Source organism: Coccidioides immitis (genome assembly GCF_000149335.2).
Source record: "Coccidioides immitis RS genomic scaffold supercont3.3, whole genome shotgun sequence".
Taxonomy (NCBI): domain Eukaryota; kingdom Fungi; phylum Ascomycota; class Eurotiomycetes; order Onygenales; family Onygenaceae; genus Coccidioides; species Coccidioides immitis.
In genome coordinates this window covers 452349-474680 of record NW_004504308.1, presented here as the reverse complement: position 1 = coordinate 474680, position 22332 = coordinate 452349, and the positions used below count along the sequence as shown (strand labels likewise).

The window sequence follows — 22332 nt, the reverse complement described above, 5'->3', positions numbered from 1 at the left end:
ACTGAGACTGAGCGCGGTTCTCCTCCTGCAGAGCAGGCGCTCCGAAACAGTTGTGCGTGGCTACTGGCACACGGTAATATGCAGGGTCAGAATGTATCCCAAGGGCGGCAAGAGTCCCTTTATGGCCTCCAGCTTAGCGGCTCGGATCTTCCTTGATCTGACGCAGAGTTTTCATCCCGGTTCTCATCTCAACCTCTGACGAGGTGGGAGAGCGAGGGGACGCATGTATGGAGTTCACGTTCCGTGGTTCCTATAGCTTCCGCATATGGTTAGTAGCCTTGTAGGCTCTTCGAGACCATGATCGCCGAGTTATTTTCCTGTAGCCGAACCCTGTGTATGTGGCGGTGGGAGGCGGTTCTTTTCAGTTTATTCCACAGCCATGAGTGCCGGTTATTTGTGACGAGACGTCTTGCTCAAGCACTGACAAGCAAGTAGAAGCGTTCCCGGCGTGATTTCCCCACTGCACTGGCGTCCTTCTTGTCGTTGGCAGGTGACTATAGTGGCGTCTATTTCAAAAAGAAAGATGCAAAAAATAGGCGCCTATCTCCACTCACTGCCATGGCATAAAATGGAAACATCTTTGGGAACATCTTCATCCCCTAGCGCAAGTTGCACTGTTGCGGGAAATTCACCCGCACTTCGCAATAAACCCGAAGAGGACATCCCATGCTATGCTTCGAAACATGGTATCATGTTTGTCAATATTAAAATAGAGATACCGCCGCTCAGTGAAGAATGGATCTGTCCATTGCCTTTTTCCACCTGACTTCAAATCTTTTGCCGATCTCTAGAAGCCACTGGTCGTTTTCCTGTATCCGCTATGCATGTTTTTGATTTTTTGGGTGTCTGTTCCCCTTTCAGCTATGACAGATCGGAAACACACTTCCAGACATCCTCCGCCTTGTTTGATTCCGAACTACTGGAAGCTGGGTTGATTGGCAACATCGAGCATCAACCTCATCCAGCCTTGCATCCAGCCGCTGGTGGTTATTCTTCCCAAATTCCTGTTGCCGGCGCCACATACAATGAGCTTGTATTCATGCAGTAAGTTTTCGGTACCTTCGAGCGCCTCTAGCTAAATCTCGGGCTTCAGACCGTCCCGCCTTTTTTTCACTCTGCGTGACATCGTTCGCATCAAGAGTCTAGATGGGGTGAGACATGATTCATGCGGTACGCACCGTATGTTGGTGACTGCTGAGACGCCATCTGGACTCAAAGCCGGTGAATGTGAACCGGAAACGTTTATACAGGCAAACAACGCTCAAGATGTTTACGAGGAAAAGTGGGGAGTCTGGGGTTCTGACAGTTGGAGAAAAGATATGGGACTACCTCCAACATGGGTCGGGGTGGTGGCAAAGTACCTAAAGAAACACCTGAAGGCAGTCTTTCGCTATGTTACTTTGATGGGTATACCCAGTGAAAATTCTGATAGAGCTGTGGTCCATCGGCAATGGATTGGACATGCATAAAATCTGAGGAGAACAAATCGCAACGAAATCGCACCGCCACTACTTGGATTTTGTGGCTTGGAAAATGGCATTGGTTGATGTGGGGTGCGCCAAGAGAATATCTGTCAAAATCACGCCTTGCGCTTATGGTCTTGGCAATAAATTCGCTAGCTCATTTAGAAAATGAATACCTGCAAAAAAGCTTCCATAGATATTACCTTCAACATAATCAGAACCCCAGCAGCTGCCCCAAAAGGCAAGGCATAACACCCAAAACAAAATAGTACCAGCTGAGAAAGACACAGACAAGGAGGTGATTTGGTTGAACCATGAGCTGTGAGAGATTGCAAGATGGATGCTAAATTTCGATCGTGCCTGTGACAGGGCAACTTATTTGTGTATGGTTTCGTTCCTTAAGTGACTTGGACCACATCCGTCGGTTGGCCAAAACAACCATCCGAATTAAGGATTATACCCGCGATAGATACATTGATCCACGGCCATAACTCCCACACCGATGCAGGTGTACGAAAACTCCGGGTGTGTAAGGAAAAGCATTGCAAACCAAGACAATTGAGGGTTGTCGCGCACTTACATTGACGATTTCCTTGCTCCTGGCAAACACTGCTAGCATCTCATACTACGAACAGGTAAGATCGTTGCTGATCTATTGGAGCATCTTCGACAAGTAAATTGGGCAACCCTTGGCCGGGTGGGAGAATATAAAAGAGCATTGGAGGATCTATGTCACAAAAGTGGACTAAACATACATGAGATAACTCAACCGGAGGGAGGGTATTAAGCGACGCAATACTGAGTTTTCACACGTGCAGGCTCTTTTTATCACTGCAGCAGATCATAATGCCATCTTTTTATAAGTGTTATGCCATGCCCGTTTTGATACCTGTCAATTTTTGTTTCACTGCCATAATACCAGCCGCTGTCGAACCAGGTCTTTTCCTCTAGTTATGTCTGAAATTTATTTTGTGGTTTTCTTATTTACACTATTTTTTTGCTCAATATAAAGCCTCTCCCTCTGTATTTTGCGAAGAGACTGATAAGGGTTACTCCTGTGGCCAAATCCCCTTCCTTTCTGTGTCCACAGTCAATAACTTGGATATAAATCTATCACAAATTTCTTAAGGAAGCTGCAAGAAATATCACGATCGCAGCCTCTCTATTTGGAAGATGCCTGGTATGTGTGCAACTAGCCTTATCTGCAGAAATAGTTCTGACGCTCTGTCTCAAGACTGGCGCCCATCGAATTTGCAGCCATCACCAACACTACACGAGTCGAAGAGTGATGCTGATCTTCGTGCCGAGCTTATTGCCCCAGGAAAGGAGAAGGAACGGGATAGGAAACAAAATTGGGTACTGAAGGATATCAGGATGAGGAGGAAGTTTCTGAAGGAAATGGTCTTTTGCTGCCAATGTAAGGGTATGCAGCAGGCATATGAGGAAGGAATGAGCTCTGTTTGTGATTCCTGCAAACATCATCGGTGTTTGGAATGTATTAGTGCGCCTATTGTCATCTCGCCCAAAGATAGGAATACCAGCTAAGGGATTGCGGCATACCGCACCGCAAGGTCATAGGAGGGATGTGAAGGAAGCAAGCGTTTAACAAGCATGGTAGCTTGAGGTCAAATATGCAGTGATTAAGTCAGATTCTAAGGGCGCCCCGATTGAGCCCGTTTTTCTCCAGCTCCTTCGGGGATCTTTGCACCGGCATTCGAGCATAGTTTTCGGGTATCCTGGTACCGTTCCATTTCTTCTTTTGAAGTACTGTAAATGGCGAAGATGTGGTCAGGGTGTGGACCAAGGACGATCGTGCATGCTTTTGGGGCAGGTAGGCCAACGTTGGCAGAGCCAAGGCTGTGTCAGGTGGCGTGGATCGAGATTTTGAAATTATCTCCTCCACAACTCAAACACCAGAATGTATGACCAAGTCTAGGTCAAGTCGGCTGTCAATGTTCTTCAAGAAGCGCCCGACAATATTCTTTTGGAGTTGCGATGCGAAGTCTTGACTGTGATTGCAAGCCTGAGGAAAAGACTCACCATTCCTTCGGATGGGTGCTGTGGTATTCTCAACAAACTACTAGCAAAAGTTGAGACGATTGAAGAGCTCAAGAAAAAAGGTGTTGTCGAAAGCATCGGTCCAATGCGCCTTTCGCCTCAGGACATCCGCTTTTGGCATGTTTCTACAGTGCAGCGCCCAGTGAAGGACTCATTACCCTCCTTTTACAGCGCAAAGGAGGTCCATTGACAACAGCAGGATGACCTACCATTACCGAGTGACCGCAATTTGTTGCCAGCTCCGGTGCTCACCAAGAGACCCAGTTGTGACGATTTCCGCGATATCAATGATGAGAAACGGCAGAAACTCGCACAGGAAGCAGAGTCCAGAATCTAATTAATATTTATCTGTCTGCCTTGAATAATTCACATTTTTGATCAGTACGGATTTTTTTTTTTGTACATAGCAATTGTTGCCCAAAACACTTCTGCTTGGCGCGCTCCAGCTTGTATCTACCCAGTAAGTCCATTTTTGAACCTTGTGAAACTTCGGTGGTGTTAAGAGGCCCGAGCCGTTCACAGGCTGCCCAAAAGAGACTTGCGTGTTGCGTTGGTATAAAATTGTATTTGAAAAAGAGTGCCCACATCAATCTGACTACTTTGTCGTGATCTTTGAGGGATAAACTGTTGCTGTCGGACCATTGTTGAGGGCCTAGTTAATTTTGTTTGGAACAATAATAACTAATCCAATGCTCCACGAAAAACAAAAATAGTACTCTCTGTATTTAACATCACTTAATAGATCATGCAATGCTCCTCGAGAGCATCTTCAGATTGTCAATGAAAGCAAGAATTTGAAGAAAAACTTAATCATCCATGCCATCGCGCGCATAGATTATCTACTCTTGCATTGGTGCTAAAACAGACTGGACATAAAAATGTCCTCAACCTTCCGGCAAATGCACCTTGTTCTTCGACCCCTATAAATAGTGATTGCAACCTTCCCTGAATCCTCGTCCACAGTCACGATAACACAAAGAATAGGAGTTGAAAAGGTACGCCCGCATGGGCAGTTGGCCCCATCACGCCCGCCGTTGCTTCTTGTGTGCAGGGAATGACTCTTCTGTATAACTGCGAGCCAGGCATGCTTTCAGCCCATTTAAGACGGAATTCGAACTATCCGCCCGATCGGGCAGGAAGGTAATCTGATATGCCTCCTCACTGCCAACACGCATAGTTCTAAAGAAGGCACGCATCGGCGCGCCGAGTGCTGGTTTGAAGGGTGGACTGGCCCCTTCCTTGGTTCCTATGGTAGTGCTGCGTGCCGGGCCGGATGAACCGGTGCGAGATTGGGACCGTAACAGATAGCGGTGTTCGCCCGGAGCTTGGGCACGGGCATGGCTGCTGGCGCGGCAACTGGTCGCTGTTGAAGCCTCGCCCAGGGCAACTTGGCTTCCTGCCTTGTGCATGGTGTTGTATTCCTCATTGATGGGTCCAGTGCTCCCGCAGCTGTCGCCACTGTCACTGTCACTGCCCTCGTCGACAACTGTTCCATGGAAACATGCGTTAGAGTGGAGACAGATACGGGTGCGGCAACAAATGTACCTTCAGTGCGCGTGGTGTCATCACCTGCTGGCTCGGTGTCAGGTTCAGTGTCATCTTCACCAGTGAGGTTGATGATGTCTGTCCGGCCAGGAAACTCAATCGGGCTGTGGACCATTTTTGTCTGGGGGATCGGATGGAAAGTAGATAATTTGACTCTTGCACAAGGGAGGGGAATACAGAGGTGAATAGTCCTTGAGAGAGCACAAGTCCACACCACCAGGCGGATAGGGGGAGACATTATATGTTCTTGATTTTCCAGCCCCCCACTCTCTTCCCAACCCGTTCCTCCAACCCCTAATGCTCCTAAAGGAGGCTACCTGCACGCGGCGTAGCATTCTGACCCTGGCAATAACTACGGCCATCCAGCTAAGGCTCATCCAGGCATACACCGGCGCCACGCCACCTTGTGTCGGTTCCCTGACTGGAGCGAAGCATTTGCCACTCCCTGGCTCCCCCCCTTTCCTTCCCCCTTTTTCCATTTCTTCGCCCCCGCACGGGCTGCGAAAATCAGCTTCAAGGAGACCCCTCGCTCCACCACACCCTTGCGGGGGAAACCATGTGGAGTACTTGCTGCCCGCTGCCGGTGTACAGGAGGCGCCGTTCCCACCAAAAAGGGCCCAAGGTCCTTCATTAGAGCATTACTGTGATTGGTGGATAGAGTATACCCAAAATGAACTGCAGCCGGTCTGCAATTGCAACTAGCTGCTCGCATGAAATCACAAAAGCCCCCACTCACAGCAAGGGTTTCTGGTGACTTTGAAACAACCAATGGACGCAGGTGCAGGTCCACCAAAGAGCCAGGACATGCCCTTCAGTAGGTCCAACAAAAAAGGGCCCGCTCACCAGGAAGTGTGATTCCATACCGGGTTGCTGATTGTGCTGCCATCGAGATCGCCGTACTGCGCTGCACTGAACTGTGAAGAAGGTCATGGAATGTGGGAATGGAGTGGTTGAGGCGCCAGTGCTGGATGTGAAGGGCAGCAGAGTAACAAGGTGGGAAACAAACAACTCCGTGGTTGGCTGTTGGGCTGGTCCATTAGTTCCCATTCGACACCATTGGCTTTTTTACCATGGAGGTGTAAGAGAGAACGCACAGTCTGGCGGTTTGCATGTGCAAATTGGGCGACTGGATCATCTCCCAGCTACCACAATGGCTGCTATGATGGTAAACTCCAGGAGCCAATGGAAACTGCCTGTCACAACAGCACATAAGGGCTCCTTCTGTTGTATCCAGGATTGCCTCATAGGCGGCCCCAATCCAGCAGATCAGAAGGGAAAAGGCTGCAGCACTGCGGCATTATCAGTGTGCTAAGGTTGCATTGTTGGCTGCAGGGATTGGAAGGTGGTATACTCCTGGTACAACCTTTGTCAAATCGGACTCGCCGGCGGTGTCGGTGTGGTCCACGGACAGCGACACAACGACAGGTCAGAGTGGGGGAGGGTTGTCTTTTCCCGCAGAGCACTAGCTGCCATTCCCACACGCCTCCTGGTAGCAAGAGCGCAAAAGTTGCTGAGAGGGCAAAACACTGGGCAAAGGAAAAGCACACAGGCCTTCTGAATACAGCTAAGGAAACCTGGAGCAATGAGTGGAAGTGATCAGGCAGTGTCAGAACTCATTAGCCACATTGTTTGCAGGTGGCAGCAGTGCTGCTACTGATTCAACAGGGGAAAAGCAAGAGGTGGAGATCAAAGGCAAGGCTGCTGAGCATTGCTGTAACAGAGCAGGAGGTGAAAAGATGGAAAGCAGGAAAGGTAAGCGGGAGGAAGAGTGGGAAGATCGCAAAGCCTGAAAAGAGAGGCGAGAACCACCCTTATATACCGTACTCGAGCTAGGCCCCGCGCTATACCCGAACAAGAACGCTAAACCGGAAGGGGGAATTAAGTGTACCCGGAGAGTACGGAGTACTCCGTACGGAGTACATCGAGCAGTTTAACTATCTCGGCGCCAGGACAGACCACGGGTCCCAACGACTTGATTGGTGGTTAGTGGGAAATGACGCATGAAAAAAGAATTTTTCCGCTGAAGCAAGTTTGGTTGTCCCAAATATATGTATGTCCCAGTACGTGCAATGCAGGGGAGGGGGAAATCAAAAGAAAAAATAAATAAATAAATATAAAAAAATAAGGAGCGGTTGGGCTTGCGGTTGGTGCAGCGTGGCGGAGGCAGTCTGGATAGCGGTACTTGGGTGCGGAAAGGACCGCAAGCCAAGACCAGAGGGAGAGCCGAGTACAATGCAGCGGAGTATTTCTCACAACACTCCTCGAAGTCACTCAAGTCAGTTCCTGCATGCAGAGTATACTCCATCGATGTGTATCTCTCTCTCTCCCCACATCGTTCCAATCGAAGTCAAGCCAGGATGTTTCAGGCCCCGGTAAGCAGGCGGTATTGGGGTGGTGTGCCTGGCAGGGATACGGTACCGGTACACGCCCACCCCTGAAACACGGCGAGCTGGGAGTGGGGCAGCTCGTAAGATTGAGGTGCGGCAGGGGCGTTTGATTGGCCGGTTCCTGGGCTGGTTTGTCGCCCAGTGCTGACAGCTGACAAAAATTAATTACAACGATATCAGAGAGGGAGAGAAGAGGAACACACAATAATAGAAAAATAAAGGGAGAAAAATAATAAAGAATAAAAAATAATAAAAAAAAAAGGAAATGTATCTATCTGTTTCATCGCCTGCAACTTTTTTTGCATCTCGGACTGCGAGTCAGTTGGATGGAGACTTGATTGACGGGCCGCCCAACGTTTTCCAGGAGAAATCCTTCCGGGGGCGCAAAAGCAACAAAAACCAGCTGGCTCCAGTCAGGATTGTATGTCTGTATGTCTGTATGTATGTAACTAATGTCACAGAAACACCCGCTGGTTACCGCCTAACCCAGAGCAGCAGTGCGGCGCCCGCCACAGCCCAATCAGCGCGGGTGCCGGCGGGGTGTTCCTGGTACTGTGACCGTCACGCCGTCCGTTCTCTTCCCGTTCCGCTGCACTAACCCAAAGCAAACAGCCCCCTTTGCCCCCTTCTCTTCTTTCTCTTTCTCTTCCTCTTCTTCTTCTTCTTCTTCTTCTTCTTCTTCTTCTTCATCCTCCCCTCTCCCCAGGGCTCACGATCCCCATCTTCCATCCCCTCCCTTCCATTCTCTCAATCTGTTATCACTGACCACCGCTTCACTCTTTCAGCGGGCATTCTTTGCTAGGACGGTTTTCACCACCATCCCAATTGTTTACGGAAGATCATTTCCCCTCCCCTCCCCCCCAAGAAGGGCCCTTATTGTACCCAATTTGCTGTCGAGTTATCTAGTTCGTCGCGCGTGCTTGGATAGCTCTCGAGAGGAGAGATGAAGGGCGTTGCTTTGTTGACCGCTGCGGCGGGTCTCGTGGGCTCTGCCTTGGCTGGCGGAAGCCCGTCACCATCGCCATGGCCATGCCGTCCTCCACCGCCGCAACCCTCAGACCTGCGGCTGCACCGTCAGGACCATCACCATGACCGGAGAGCCAACCTGTAAGTTGTTTGTAAAACATTCTGTTTTGAGCGTGTTTTCGGAAACAATGCCAAAAAGAAAACAACCAGAACAACAACAAGAGCCATTCTGGACGTGTTCCGACTAACATGAGACAATAGTGGTTCCGGAACCCGTCACTGAGAAGACCACCACCATCCGCTCCACCAGCTACACCACCGTGACCGTGTCCGTCACTCCTACCGAGGCAGTCCAGACTCCCACCGAGGCGCTCCCAACTCCCATCGTCACCGTCTACCCAACCCCTGGCACCTACACCGTTGAGCCAACCACCATCATCGTGACCAAGGAGACCACCGTCTGCGCCGCCACGACCACCGGTCTCTCACCAGGCGAACACACCTATGGAGGCGTCACCACCGTTGTTGACTCGCCAGCCACTCTCACCGTGCCGATCGCCACCGTCAAGCCCGAGGGAAGCACCTTCACCAGCGTCATCGAGAAGACCACCTATGTCTGCCCAACTGAGGGAACCTACACAATCGCCCCCTCTACCACCTCCGTCTCCAAGAGCACCGTCATCGTGTACCCAACTCCGGCCATCATCACTTCTGGAACTTACACCCAGCCTGGAGCCACCGTCACCGTCACCGAGACCGACTATGTCTATGTCTGCCCCACCCCAACCGGCATCGAACCCCCCAAGGTCGACCCTCCCAAGGTTGAGATCCCCGATGTTGAGCCACCCAAGGCTGAACCACCCAAGACCGAGCAGCCAACACCACCAAAGCAGGACAAGCCTGAGCCGCCAAAGACGCCTCAGATCGGTGGTGGTGAGAAATGGGGCATGACCTACTCTCCTTACACCGACGACGGCCAGTGCAAGGGTGCCGGTGACGTCAAGGCTGACATTGCCATCATCAAGCAAAAGGGTTTCAAGACCGTCCGCGTCTACTCCTCTGACTGTGACGGCCTCAAGAACATCGGCAACGCTTGCAAGGAGTACGGTCTCAGAATGATCATCGGCGTCTTCATCTCCAACACCGGCATCGAGGGCGCCCAGAAGCAAGTCACCGATATCGTCGAGTGGGGCCAGTGGAACATGGTTGACCTCGTCGTCGTCGGCAACGAAGCCATCTTCCAGGGCCACGCTGATGCCACCTCCCTTGCTTCTTTCATCGGTTCCTGCAAGGCCACCTTCAAGAAGGCTGGCTACAACGGCCCAGTCACCACCACCGAGCCCCTCAACATCTGGCAGGCCAATGCTTCCAAGCTTTGCGGTGTCATCGACATTCTCGGCGCCAACATCCACCCGTTCTTCAACTCCGATGTCTCCCCCGCTGATGCTGGTAAATTCGTCAAGGGCCAAATGGACATCCTCCACGGCCTCTGCAACAAGAAGGTCATCAACCTCGAGACTGGCTGGCCCAACGGTGGTGGTAACAACGGAAAGGCCATCTCTGGTCAGTCAGAGCAGGTTACCGCCATCAAATCCATCGTCAAGGCTGTTGGCAGCGACTCTGTCTTCTTCTCCTTCCGTGATGACCGCTGGAAGGAACCCGGCCCACTCGGTGTCGAGCAAAACTGGGGCTGCATTAACGTTTTCGGCTGAAGCGTCTAATTTGATCAGAGTAATTGTGAATGTCTTTATCTCCTTTTGATTCCCTTTTCCGCCTTGCGTTCCTTTTTTTTTTTTTTTTTTTTTTTTTTTTTCCTGCGTGGGGATTAACATCGGAATAAGCGGAGTTGTAAATGTTCTATTTTGTTTTTTTTTCCCTTTTCCAAAGTATACCATGGTCTGATTAGGAGAGAGGAGAATAAGTGATGAAAAAAAAAAAAAAAACCAACATATTCCCGGCTTTCTTGTCTTGTCAGACAAGAACAAACAGACTTTCTGGTCTTGCCTCTCCAGGAGTATTTCTTTTTTTTTTTTTTTTCAAAAACTTTCTAGAAATTCCTTTTTCCTCTCCCTTGCTTTTTCCACCTCCATGTGTGAATGTACATCCCTGGAACTTTTACGAACTAAAGTAAATAAGAACCCGTTCCCTCCCACCGGATAATTTGACCATCATAGAATATCCGCAGCACACGAGAGCCTGCGGCCAGCTCTCCCGGTGTTGAATTCCCTCCCCCGCCTTCCATAGAATTCGGCCTATGTCCTTCTAGTGTCTGTCTTACCTATTATGCTCCATTCTGTCTTCTCTTTTTCTTTTTTTCCCGCTGTCGGTATGAGATGTAAAAGAAGTCTATGATATCAACCTGCTCACTCCCCAAATCTCCACCCCCGTAGTTCATTATTTCATTTCCATACCAGCGCCAACCGCCGATGCAGCATAAAAGCCGCAGTCACTGCAACCAACGCCAGCACCACCTTTCCCAACTCTGGAATGTCAGGTAGCAGCGCGCTCCCGGAACGCGCAGAAGACTCCAACCAGAATTCCTCCTTCTCATCCTCTTGTCGCTCCTCGTATCCGACCGGTTCAAGGCCAAGGTCCTCATTATAAGCCTCGAGCTGCATTATCTTAAGCTCCACAACGCTCTCCAGGCCTTCGTACAGACCTCCCTGGCTCGCTGTCCGCGCGACCCTCTCCGTCTTCGACGACGGTCCGAAGGCACAGTTATCTAGCACGGTCCAGTAGATGGAGTCAAGGCTGAAGGGGTTGCGTATGGCGATGTTGAACCAGAACGTCTGCTCATCCATCGAGGCGCGCATGCGCGTAGAGAGGGATTCGCGGTTTCCAATGGGCATGTTCCGCTGGCGCTCTAGCTTCTCGATGGATTCGATGAATAGGTCGAGCTTGGGGAGGTAGGTTTTTAGAAATGAAGATAGCCCGTGGTCGTCGGCCCAGTCGCAGGGGTTCTTCAGCAGCAGCCATTCCGGAGCGCTTCCTAGAAACTGGGGAGGAGCCGCGTATGTGAACTCCCAGTCGATTATCCCGGTGATTTTGAGGGTTTCTGGGTCGACGAAGATGTTGCGGGGGTGAAAACCGTCGCAAAATAGCTTGAATGGCCCGTTGATATCTATGTCGTAGGTGAAGTACGGAACCGTAGAATGGAAGAGAGTGCGGCAGACATATTTCTCGCGGCAGTCTCGAGAATTATAAACAGCGTTGCGCTGCCGCATAAGATGGGTGACGTATTGGCCTGCTGTGTTTGAGAAGAAATCGAGCGCCGACTTGAAAGAATCAGTGTAGAGATCATCTGCGAGGACCCTGCCATATACCATCATGTCATTGATGCATGTCGTAAAAGCCGGCGTAAGGGTATCAAATTCCTCCGTGTCCATGTCCCAGCTTACGGTACCGATTCTATCAAAGTTTACCGCCCATAGCTGAAGAATGACTTCTGCAATCTCGTCGTAGAGCTTTCGAAGGAGCTGTTTGTCGACATTAGGATCTAGGATGGTCTCGTACATATCTTCCCCCACGGGCACCCGTTTCCCTATCAAGTCCGACATCCTCGTCCCCTCTACCCAGGTCATGATTATAAACGCGCCCAATCCCGTCGGATTCTCCGACGCACGCCCGTACGCGATGACCTTCGGAACCGGGATCTCGGTCTTCTCCGCGAGCAGCTTCAGCGTATCGACTTCGGCCACGACCTTCCCTTCGGACAGGTTGCACCTTGTCGGGATACAGAAGCGGATGAGCCAGTCCTCGCGCCCGTCCTCCCAGTGCAGGCGGACGCCGACGTTGTTGGACCCCCAGTGCTGTGAGATAAGGAGACATCCTGGCTCGCCCCTGTGCTCGTCGGCCAACGAGCGAATGCTGGTTCTGCAGGTGTTCAGGAGTTTCGTCCATTCCTCTACCAGGTCCTCCCGCTCCCGGTCAAGGGAGTGGTCGAACTCCATTGCTTTATCTCTTGACTGGCGCCTTAGTATAACGGGAAAAAAACAGAAAAACGACGCTTTCCTGGTTATGTGGATATGGATATTGTTGGAGGAAAAGGAGAATATTGCTCTCAGAGGATCCCCTGCGGGAGCAACGTTGATTGAGAGGCCACAACATGACAGCTGCGATCCGGGTGGAAGTAGCTTGTAACCATGGCAGTTGAAACCAAGGTCCTTCATGGTTGCAGCTTCTTTCGTTGCTCTTCTGTAGAGTATTCCAGGGAAGATGCCTTCTCTCAGTTGGAAAAAGGAGGATAGGGGCAGCTAGGGTTCACTGCGTTGTCGCGGCAATGGGTAGTTATTTCTCACAGCAGCCATGGCAGCGTGGTGTCCAGCTTGGCTGCAGAAGCCTATGTCAAACACACTGTTCTCATGGCGTTCATATCCTCTCTGCAAATCCAGGGTATTCAGGAAGGCACATGGCGCTTAGCTGCCGATGGATTATGCCCATGACAAGAGCAACCACAGCCTTTTCAGACAAAGGCTACATTCTCCTCTGAAAAAGTCAGGATCGTGCCCAAGAAGAGAGAAGGAGGACAGGATCGCTCCATGGTTGGTCATTCCCATGATATTTCAGAAATTCATGAATTCAAACGTCAGACATCACATATGTTGCCTACGGCTCCCCTAGCCGATTCGATACGTAAAAAAACACAGAGCAGAAGAAAAATAGCTGCAGCTCCCTCGCTTCAGAGGAACTTCTTCGCCAAGCCGAGCAGTCCAGAACCGCCTGACTGTCCGCCGCCGCTGACGCCGCTGGCCAGGCCTCCCAGTCCTCCAAGGCCTCCAAGGGCGCCTCCTCCGCCACCAGCTTGGTTCTTCAGGTACATCTTCAGCGCCATTTTGGCGGCTGAGTTGATGACGGACTGCTTATCGGTAGCCTAGAAAACACACCACGTAGTTAGCCCCTTTATCCCCAATTAATCAATTAATCACTTCCCTCCAGAAAAAAAGGGAAAAAAAAAATAAAATAAAATAAAATAAAATAATAAAAAAAGAGAAAAAGAAGGAACTCCAAAGAGAACCGTCAAACTCATACCACGTTCCCCTGCTGATTCTGCTGATCCCACAGCTTTCCAGCCTGAGCCATCGCCAGCCCAATCAACTTATTCTGATCATGACCACCGGTTTGCGACTGCTGGCCTTCGCCGCTCGTAAACATCTTCAACGCCTGCAGCGCTGCGCCATTGCCCAAGAAATCCGCATCATGCTTCCTCTCAGCTTGCTGCTGCTGCTGCTGCTGCTGTCCTCCACCATACAGCGCCTGATGAGCACCCACCACCTGCTGCTCGTCAATATCCTCCTGGCCAAACCGATCCTTGTGCTCGCTGATGAAGCTTAGAGCTTTCTTGAAGAATCCGGACTCCTCGTCATCCTCGTCGTCGTCTTCGCGCCCGGAGTTGTGGTATTTGGCCTGCTTGACGGCGTTGCTGAAGGCAGGATCGTAGTTGTAGCCGCCGGACCCGCCCTGGTACTGCGATTGCTGCTGGTATGGCTGGGACTGGGAGGAGAAGTCTGCGCGGGGATCGTAGTAGTTTGCACCGCTAGAGCCGCCGCCGCCGTACTCGGCGGGGTTGGGTGGACGGGAGTAGTTGGACATTTGGTTTCTGTGCTGTCTGTGTGGCTGGCTGGGTGGAATGGGGTTCACGGGTGAGATGCGGGTGATCTGGATGATGGAGCGATGCCGGTTCTTTTACCTCTGGCGTTGACGCTTTATATGGAGCATCGGCGGACGCGGTGAGTTGTGGCTGCAGCTGAGGAGCGGGGGCGACCGAGGGGCATTCATCATCGCCAAGCTGCGTCATAGCGAGGGGCAGCCGAAAACCCGCTGCTGCATATATATATATATATATATAGAGAGAGAGAGAGAGAGAGATACTCCGACAGGAACTGCATTTGCCCTCCGGTATTCTAACATCTAGTTAATCTAACATGTTCCCACAGTGATCGTGATTCGCCTTTTTTTTTTTTTTCTTCTGCGCCAAACTCCAGGATGAATTGAAAAGGCTGTTAGAAACAGGAAGAAGCATTGAAAAGAAATAGGTACTATAACACGCAACAGCCATCTGTCCGTCTGTCCGCCCGTCCAAGGAGCGGAATGAGAGCGGAGACGAGCAGCTCATGTCCCTTAAATCCATTGCTGTCTCGCCAAAGTTGACGCTGTGTATCCTGTTCAGACTCGACTGCATGTCACCGACTTAAATGCTCCCTCCAAACCGACCGAATGCGTAGAGAGTCCTCCGTCCGTCAACCATACCCGCCAAGCAGCGCTAGAAATGCAACAAAGCAAAGGCAATGCCATAGAGATATAAAACAGGGAAAAAACTGACAAGCGGTCGTACATCGATTCAGAGAAGAAAAAAGAGAGAAGAGCAAATGCAAAACAAGACAGCAGACAGAAAATAACAAGTCAGCAGGCTCAAGAAATATGTAAGAACACACAAAAACAAAGACCGACTTTGCCAGACTCAAAATCATGTAGAGAAACAAAAAAAAATCAAGGAGGGCAGTGCAGTTCCAACCCCAACACAAGAGTCTCCAAGTCCAGGCCATTTTCACAATAAATCAAAAAATGGCTGAGAATCAAGCATCTTCTCTCCAACATGCGACGAAAGCTGTCAGGTTACCGCTTAACTAAAAACAGCAGAGGCTAATCGCAGATTGTGAAACAGACGCATAGAAGTTGAGAAGCGGAACTTTTGGGCTGCTTTACAGCTCAGCATACTCCAAACGCCACTTTCATTTTCCATGGATGTTGTGCCCAAAGGAAAAAGGTAAAGAAAATAAAATTGAAAGCAAACTCCCCAAAGGATGCAAGATTAAAAAAAAAAAAAAAAAAAAAAATTAAGGAAGAAAAGAGGGAAAAAAAAGGGGGGGTAGAAAAACCATGCAGGAAACGCAAAAGCCTTCTTGACTGTTGTCACAAAATTACTCAAACAAAGATGTTCCCAAATAAGGATCACCAAATCGTCTCTTTTTTTTTTTCCCAAAGTCACTTCTCTCCTATTCAAACTGGGATCAAATGCTCCCCTCTATCCCAAGAGAGGATCAAGCATCTCATACTGTGTATCGTTGAACAGCTTTTGAAACCGTATCTTGCGCTCTCCTGAACCCAGTACGCACCGCGGGTCATCGTCGAGCCGCGCCTCGGGCAGCCATTCGTTTGGCAGGTCGGGAGAATAAAAATCACCCTGAGCCTCGATGCGTCGCCGTCGCGTGTGTCCGATTCCAAACTCCTGCCCCCACTCGCGACGGTCGAATTCCATGAATCCGCCGAACTTGGTGTCCATGTTGGCAACCCAGATCCGACTGCCGTCCGGGGAGTAATCCGCTCCGCCTATCTCGCCGAAGAAATCGTGGACTTGACGCGTCTGGTAGGTCTGCGCGTTGACGATGGCGATGCGATCCGCGGGTTCACACATGAGCAGGGTGCGTGGCCCACCGCCGACGGGTGAGAAGCGGAGAGACCGATATCCAGCAACGTCGGAGTCGATGACCTGCAGAGTTCGCCACATGCGCGCATCCCAGATGTTGACGGTCTTGTCCTGGTTGCTGGTTGCGATGTGTAGCATATCCGGCGACCACGCGCATGCGAACCCGTAGTCTCGATGGCCGATCAGGGTCTGGACCGGTTTGCCCGTCTCACTGTCGATGATCCAAGCATCCGGCGCGTCGCCAATAATCACACGTAGGCGACCGTCTGGCGAGGTATCGGTGCAGTTGATCGCGCGAGCAAACTTGTGCATGGACACGAATCTATTCGTCTCGCAGTCGAGAATCCGGATGCGGTCGTCATTGGATGATATCACGGTTCGAGGGCTGTTGCTCGTCCGGTGTTTAATGATATCGATGTGGTTAGTTATCCCGTTGGGGTCTCTGGTAACGCGGCCGTCCATGACTGCAAAGTCATTGATTTCGCCTCTAACAGCGTACTCGCCTGAGAAGCCGCCGACAACAGTGACCCCGTGCTTCGCCCTCATCGTCGATATCTTAACAGAATCAAAGAACGTTGCCGAAGGAACGGGGCCCGCGAGATTTATCAGGCAATTTTGCTCGCCGTAAAACGGAGTTATAGAATACACTTTTGAGTGAGACGCATACTGTATGGTGTTCGATGCCGTCACGGACATAAGGTTCCGAAGTTGGAAATGCGCCATGGAAGCTCTATATTTGGTGTACATCGTCTTTGGCCGGAAATAATCTTCCTTCTCTGGCAACATTCTGTAATACTAAAATAGACGGTCAATCCTCGAAAGCAATTTACAAAGTTAAAAAAAGGAGGTGTAGATCCTCACGCCATGTGGTGTGTATTTCAGGTTGTGATACGAAGTGTACAACCTATCCCTCAGAGCTCGAGCATCTGATCTCTTCACCTTCAACGTCGTGGACCACGGGATTCCTTGAATATCGTATAATCTTGATGAATCGGGCCGTGAGATCTTCGCGGGGCGTTCCCAATCTAGAACATTTGCGGCTTCGGGCGAGATAGGAACGAAGGGCTCTTTGAACGCGCGTAGATGGTATCGAGGAATGCAGGATCGCACGAACCATTGTCTTATGAACTGATCGACGGTAAGGTTCCGCTCGAACGCTGGATATTGATTTCCATTAGCATCAATGTAGATATCGCCTTCTGGGGGTGCAAGGAGTGCTGCGAGTAATGAACTAGCAATGTGTTCTTGATCTGCGAATGTTTGCAGAATCAAGGCGGGCTGGATATAATAAATGGAGTACTCCGAAGGTTGATGAAGGTCATAATACTGCTCTTCTGTCAAAAGAGGACGTGCCGGCCTCGTAGAAGATGAGGACGCTCCAGTGCTGTTTGCTGTTTCGCATTGCGAAGGGCACTGTTCTTCAGGATGGCATCGCGGCAGGGCTGGGGCCTGCGGGAGAATGAAGGGTGCACTTCCATTCAGAGCGGTGTCCAATCTGGAAGATTCGCATGAAACAAGAGCCAGCACAAGCTTTCTATACCGGGCAGGGCTATGCGGGGACGCATATAGAACCCTCGACCCAGACAGAAAGGAGATTATCGGCTGGTTGACAAAGATATCAGTATGTAAAACACCGGGTATAAAGCCTTTGTCCAGGTGGCGCTTAGCAGCGACAAGAATCTGCGAGATTCTTGTTCCAACCAAGGTAGAAAATCGGTTTGCAAAACTAAAGCCTAGTTTCTGCACATGCAGCGAGATGCCTTCCATGTTGAATAGGTGGTCATCGGCGAGTCGAATGTTTCTAGGGCTCGGCGCTTGTACAATTGTGCGGGAAGACACGGCAACAGAAGAGTTTAGGAAAGAGGCTTTCATACTTTCGGTATGCATTGATAGCCCACCTTGATTATTGAAATCTCCATCAACTTCACCATCGTTGTGTTGGGCGTAGACGGCATCGAGCGAGGGTAGGTGGGGCGTACCGAGGGGTACAGGATGCGCGCTCGTCTCGTGGTCAACCCGATGATCTTCGGCGATCGCTCCGTTGTGGTGTATGCGAGTGTCCGTCGATCTGCCTCGCCCAGGTGGTTCCGAATCCATGGCGGCGTCCCCCATAGAAACCTCGTCGTCTGAGGCGTAGAATTTGTCGGTATCCCGGTCGTCGCAAGAATCGTTCGGGTCGTTGACGGCTCCAAAGAACATGGCTGAGGGGAGTCTATCGTGCGCAAAGCCAAAGAGGTCGGAACGTTCGATCAGGCTGCCATCGTCTCTGATAAAGCGGAGGTGAGCGCTGTGTAAGCCATCACTGACCTCGTCGCCGAAGCCCTGATCTGCGAACGCGTATTCGTCGTTGTCGCCGTGGTCGTCGTGGTCGTCGTGGTCGTCGTCATTGTCAAGAGCCATATCATCGTACTGCAGCCCGTCACCGAAGTCGGGCGGTGCCACGTAAGAAGGCGTGGTGGGGTCAGAAGGGGCAGCTGTCGCGAAAGAAAAGGGATCGTGTATGTTCATGTCCTGGTCGTCGGGGTCGAGGTAGGAATTGTTGGAAGCGGTGGACGACAGCCCGTCGGCGAAATCGGAGACGAAGTCCATGGTTGGTGCGTAGTAGAAGTGGCTGAGATCTTCGACGAGTTCGCCGAACGGCTGACCATCTTGTTCGGGGAAGGATAACAGGTCATTGCTCGAACCGTACTCGGCTCCCAGGGTCAGACCGGGGTAGTCGTCGAGGCTCTGGGTGCTGCTGGCGTCGCTGCTGAAATCCGAGATGTCGACTTCTGGGCTGCCGTCGTGCGCCCCGTTCGCGTTGCTGGTGCCGTCCGGGTCGCGGGCTTCGCTGCCGCCGCTGCTGCTGCTGTGGTGGTGGTGGTGGTGATCGTGCGCCGGCGGGCTCGGCACGCCGTCGGCAACCTTGCTGGCGTCACGTGGCGCTGTCTCGGGCGCAGGCGACTCGGCGACGGCGAGGAGGTTGTTGTTGTTGCTGGCAGCGCGGCCGAGAGCGCTCTCGCTGTGGTCGACCATCTTTTCTTTTCTCTGCCGCTCGACCCGCTCAGCTTTGCATCCCGTAATGTAACTGATCGATGCGAGACGTGGGCCGGATACGCACAGCGAACAGGGACCAACGGCCAAAGGGCGGGTTTGCTTTTCGGCAGTCCCCGCTCCGGGATCGTGAGATCTGACCTTTTGGCGACGTTCTATCGATGTAGTCGGCAGGTCAGGTTATCCTCCAGAGGAGAAAAACAAACCCAGGGCCGCTTGAAGCAGAAAATTCGCCAAACGGGGAGAGCAGATATTCGAGGCGGTGCCTTGGGCCCTGGAGCCAGCCAATCTCGAGCACGGCCTGTCGGTCCTGGCCGCCCATTCACCACGTAAGCATTAACACATCACCAAACAGTTTGCTCCCCGGGAGGAGGAACATACCTATCCGGGAAAACCAACTCAGAGGGTACGGTGGCCCGGCAGTCTTGCAGGACGGGTTTTATCTGAACTGGGGACGCGCTCAACCCGCTCACCAGATGTAGATGGAGGGCTGGATGAGCGTGTCACGAAAAGCGCAACCCAAGCACTTCCAAGCGGAAGAGACACTCGATCTAGCAGTGGGGCCAAGAAGGCGTCCTGGGAGATTGTCCTGGAGGGAATAACAGGGGGAGAAAATGGCCGGTGTGAAGAGGAATGAAACAAAAAAAAAAGACACCAGCGGGGAAGGGCGAATTCAGGATCACAGGGGACAGGACCTCCTTCAGAGTCCTTGTCCTTGCTGGCCTCTCAAGAGTGTAGAGCAGGGTAGGATTTTCTCTTTCTTTTTCTTTTTCTTTTAGTTTTTCTCTTTCTTTTTCTTTTAGTTTTGGAGTGTGAAGTGAGCTTCACCTGTTGACGTGTCTGTTATGGTTGGAGGGGCTACGGGCAGACGTTCTGATGGCCCTGGCAGCGGTCCGGAGTAGGAGAAGAGGGGATCCGGAAGCGTTCTGAAGATAGAGTGAGTATTTGGCACCCAAGAGCGCTGGAGAACTGTCTGCGTGGAGCCTGTGAAGGTGAAACAACAGAAAGGACTGACAGGGAAGAAGCAGTCAATGTGGATGTTACTGCGGAAATGGCTCAGGTGGGAGAGAGAAGAGTAAAGCAGGGGGTGGGAGAGAGAGGAAGAGAGGAAAAGAGAAAAAAAATGGAGAGAGAAGACAGAGAGAGAGAGAGAGGAAGAATGTGTGAGAAGAACTGTGAAGAATCACAGAGGAGGGGCTGAAAGGACTGGGAATTGCTCTACTGGTAAAGGTGACGGGACGCGAAGCAGGACAACAGTGAGTGAGAGAGTGATGGCGGAATGCTTGCAGAACATGCTCCCCAGGCCTTCTTCACAGCTTCTTCGACAGGGGGGGGGGGGGTCCCATCAACCCGCTGGTGAGGCCAGGATTGACACTTAGACAGGCCAGGGAGAAAGAGAGACGGAGAGACAGAGAAACTACGTAACTTGAACCGTGCAGCTGGCTGCTTCTGGGATGCCGACAGCAACGCGCCGCCCGTGGGGTTATTTTCGGGGGGCGGCCGCCTATCTGCGCTCGATGGGGAAAAGGCCAGCAGCAGCAGCACACGCTTGACGTTTTGACAGGGATCTGCTGTGCGGAGTGACAAACCCTGCCCGCTGTTGATCAGAATCCAAGGGCCTGAAAAACCTTCTGCTCTTCGCGCTCTGGGTTGGCTGCATCGTCCGGGCATGTATGTATCAGAGTGTGAATGGAAGCCCGACCTGCGTGCCAATCATGCAGGGGTTCAACTCTCCCGCCGGTTGAACCAACTCATTCACTTCTAATAGTTTAACTTAACTAACTTAGTTTTACAGTACTCAATTGGAAAAAAAAGAAAAGAATAGAAAAAGAAAAGAAAAAGAAAAAGAAAAGAGAAGAGAACATAAAAAAGAGAAACAAAAAAAGCCAAAGAACCCAAACAACATGACCTGTCCAATCTACGCCCTCGTCCGCCCGCCTCGTCTCCCGCCACCATCCAGGTCTGAGTCGTGACAGCGCCGTCGCCCTTCACCATTCCGCACGTGCAGCAGCCCTTCAGCTGTGCGTCTGGCATGCGATACGGCTGTCGACGCAGCTCGCCGCTTCGGGACCTCCATCGACGCCTCTGTCCGACCACCTTTGAAAGGTTGAAACTCTCTCTCCCCTCGTTGCCTGCCACTCCCGCCGTCATTGTCTTGCCGTTCCGTCGCAACCCATGTCTTCCCCCCCTCAAGTAGTTATGGAACTAGTATTGATGGACAGCGTGAGGCAACTTAAACCAAGCTTCTCTTCCTAACTGACTACCTACCATCGACGTAGGCATGCCGTGTGACAGGTATGTTATTATTATTCATTATAGTCTTATGCAGTCAATGACGGGTATGTACTCCGTACGTGCGATCCTTAATCCTTTCCCTCCAAAAAAAAAAAGAAAAAAAAAGAAAAAATGTGCCCGTCGCTCAAACGGCCAAAGCCCCTTGGGCCAGGCATCGATTTGCGATAGGTCAACTTCGTAGAGAAGAAAACAAAACACCCGTCTGCCCGCTGCGAAGCAAACTCGCCCCAATTCGGAAACGAGTAGAGTTGCTCCCCCAGAGATATTAGAACTAACTAATCAGGTCGTCTCGTCTCTCGCATCTTAAGACTCATCTCTCTCTTTCTCTCTCTCTCCATCTGTCCGTCTTTCTTTGTGTACGCAGTACTCCGTAGGCTGCTGGGGAACTCTCCTGATCCTTGTTGGCTCGGCAAATGCATTTCGACGAACTCCGGTTCGTCCTTTCAAGGCAGCCACTGCACAAAAGCCGACTCGTTAAGTGTCACCTGGCTATGATGTCTTGGTTGGTCTCTTTGCCAACGAAGAGCAGTCTTTAACCGTTTATGACCTGATGCGCTTTCCGTGAGGCAGCGGGAGATACGCGCTCGTGTCCGCAAATCCTCTCCGTGGACTAACCAATACAGGAGTGTTGTCATACACCACGAAGAACATGAAAAGAAAAAAGAAAAATGCAATTCACAGATATTTCCCGACACCGGGATTTTCTCGGGACCCTCTTTTCCTTTTCTTTTTCTTTTTCTTTTTCTTTTTTCTTTTTTCTTTTTTTTTTTTTTTGTGGTGAAACGAGCTCTGATATCCAAATCCCGACCGGCGTCGCTAGTTTTAGCGGAACGGCGGGCATCCCAAGCATCTGGGAGTTAACCAGCGAGCTAATCAACGAACTACACGCAAATCGGATAGTTCGAGAGCAAGAGAACTGTCCGACGGGGTCTCGTTACTTTGGTCTGGATCGAGAGTCGTGCAAAGAACCTCTTTCGCTTCTAGACAAGATCCCTGTGGTCATGGTTGTGCGACCCCGCTCCCAGATTAACTCGTTACTCGAGCGCTATCAAATACATACATACAATTTTTTTTTTTTTTTTTTTCCTGTCCCTCGATTCCGATTTGTGTTTTTAGAAGAGAAAGTTTGCTGCCGGGTGCGAATGCCGTCGAGGAAGCGAGA

General features: G+C 51.1%; 9 protein-coding genes across 9 annotated transcripts; 5 read left to right on the top strand and 4 right to left on the bottom strand.

The window, feature by feature from the left end:
- Nucleotides 1–820: 820 nt before the first annotated feature.
- On the top strand, nucleotides 821–1469 carry CIMG_08756 (uncharacterized protein; the record flags this gene model as incomplete). Its single annotated transcript, XM_001241592.1, has 2 exons — nucleotides 821–1044; nucleotides 1094–1469. The coding sequence occupies 2 exons, from the start codon at nucleotides 821–823 to the stop codon at nucleotides 1467–1469; spliced, it is 600 nt and encodes a 199-aa protein (XP_001241593.1).
- Nucleotides 1470–2636: 1167 nt separating this feature from the next.
- CIMG_08757 (uncharacterized protein) lies at nucleotides 2637–3711 on the top strand (the record flags this gene model as incomplete). The annotated part of the gene is made up of 4 exons (XM_001241593.2): nucleotides 2637–2643; nucleotides 2698–2880; nucleotides 3101–3294; nucleotides 3400–3711. The coding sequence occupies 4 exons, from the start codon at nucleotides 2637–2639 to the stop codon at nucleotides 3709–3711; spliced, it is 696 nt and encodes a 231-aa protein (XP_001241594.2).
- An 832-nt stretch (nucleotides 3712–4543) lies between these two features.
- CIMG_08758 (uncharacterized protein) lies at nucleotides 4544–5181 on the bottom strand (the record flags this gene model as incomplete). Its single annotated transcript, XM_001241594.1, has 2 exons — nucleotides 4544–5007; nucleotides 5067–5181. The coding sequence occupies 2 exons, from the start codon at nucleotides 5179–5181 to the stop codon at nucleotides 4544–4546; spliced, it is 579 nt and encodes a 192-aa protein (XP_001241595.1).
- An 813-nt stretch (nucleotides 5182–5994) lies between these two features.
- On the top strand, nucleotides 5995–7661 carry CIMG_13168 (uncharacterized protein; the record flags this gene model as incomplete). The annotated part of the gene is made up of 7 exons (XM_001241595.2): nucleotides 5995–6231; nucleotides 6314–6491; nucleotides 6687–6818; nucleotides 6950–7048; nucleotides 7243–7341; nucleotides 7433–7533; nucleotides 7605–7661. 7 exons carry the CDS (start codon nucleotides 5995–5997, stop codon nucleotides 7659–7661), a joined length of 903 nt encoding a protein of 300 aa, XP_001241596.2.
- An 880-nt stretch (nucleotides 7662–8541) lies between these two features.
- On the top strand, nucleotides 8542–10214 carry CIMG_13167 (beta-glucosidase 5; the record flags this gene model as incomplete). The annotated part of the gene is made up of 2 exons (XM_001241596.2): nucleotides 8542–8560; nucleotides 8681–10214. The coding sequence occupies 2 exons, from the start codon at nucleotides 8542–8544 to the stop codon at nucleotides 10129–10131; spliced, it is 1470 nt and encodes a 489-aa protein (XP_001241597.2). The 3' UTR covers nucleotides 10132–10214.
- A 604-nt stretch (nucleotides 10215–10818) lies between these two features.
- CIMG_08761 (uncharacterized protein) lies at nucleotides 10819–12369 on the bottom strand (the record flags this gene model as incomplete). Its single annotated transcript, XM_001241597.1, has 1 exon — nucleotides 10819–12369. The coding sequence occupies one exon, from the start codon at nucleotides 12367–12369 to the stop codon at nucleotides 10819–10821; it is 1551 nt and encodes a 516-aa protein (XP_001241598.1).
- Nucleotides 12370–12691: 322 nt separating this feature from the next.
- CIMG_08762 (uncharacterized protein) lies at nucleotides 12692–14377 on the bottom strand. The gene is made up of 3 exons (XM_001241598.2): nucleotides 14288–14377; nucleotides 13448–14236; nucleotides 12692–13289 (listed from the first exon to the last, which is right to left on the bottom strand). The coding sequence occupies exons 2-3, from the start codon at nucleotides 14006–14008 to the stop codon at nucleotides 13098–13100; spliced, it is 753 nt and encodes a 250-aa protein (XP_001241599.1). The 5' UTR covers nucleotides 14009–14236; nucleotides 14288–14377; the 3' UTR covers nucleotides 12692–13097.
- A 603-nt stretch (nucleotides 14378–14980) lies between these two features.
- On the top strand, nucleotides 14981–15186 carry CIMG_13166 (uncharacterized protein; the record flags this gene model as incomplete). Its single annotated transcript, XM_001241599.1, has 2 exons — nucleotides 14981–15030; nucleotides 15081–15186. 2 exons carry the CDS (start codon nucleotides 14981–14983, stop codon nucleotides 15184–15186), a joined length of 156 nt encoding a protein of 51 aa, XP_001241600.1.
- A 254-nt stretch (nucleotides 15187–15440) lies between these two features.
- On the bottom strand, nucleotides 15441–18857 carry CIMG_08764 (WD repeat protein; the record flags this gene model as incomplete). Its single annotated transcript, XM_001241600.2, has 2 exons — nucleotides 15441–16637; nucleotides 16704–18857. The coding sequence occupies 2 exons, from the start codon at nucleotides 18855–18857 to the stop codon at nucleotides 15441–15443; spliced, it is 3351 nt and encodes a 1116-aa protein (XP_001241601.2).
- Between the last annotated feature and the right edge of the window lie 3475 nt (nucleotides 18858–22332).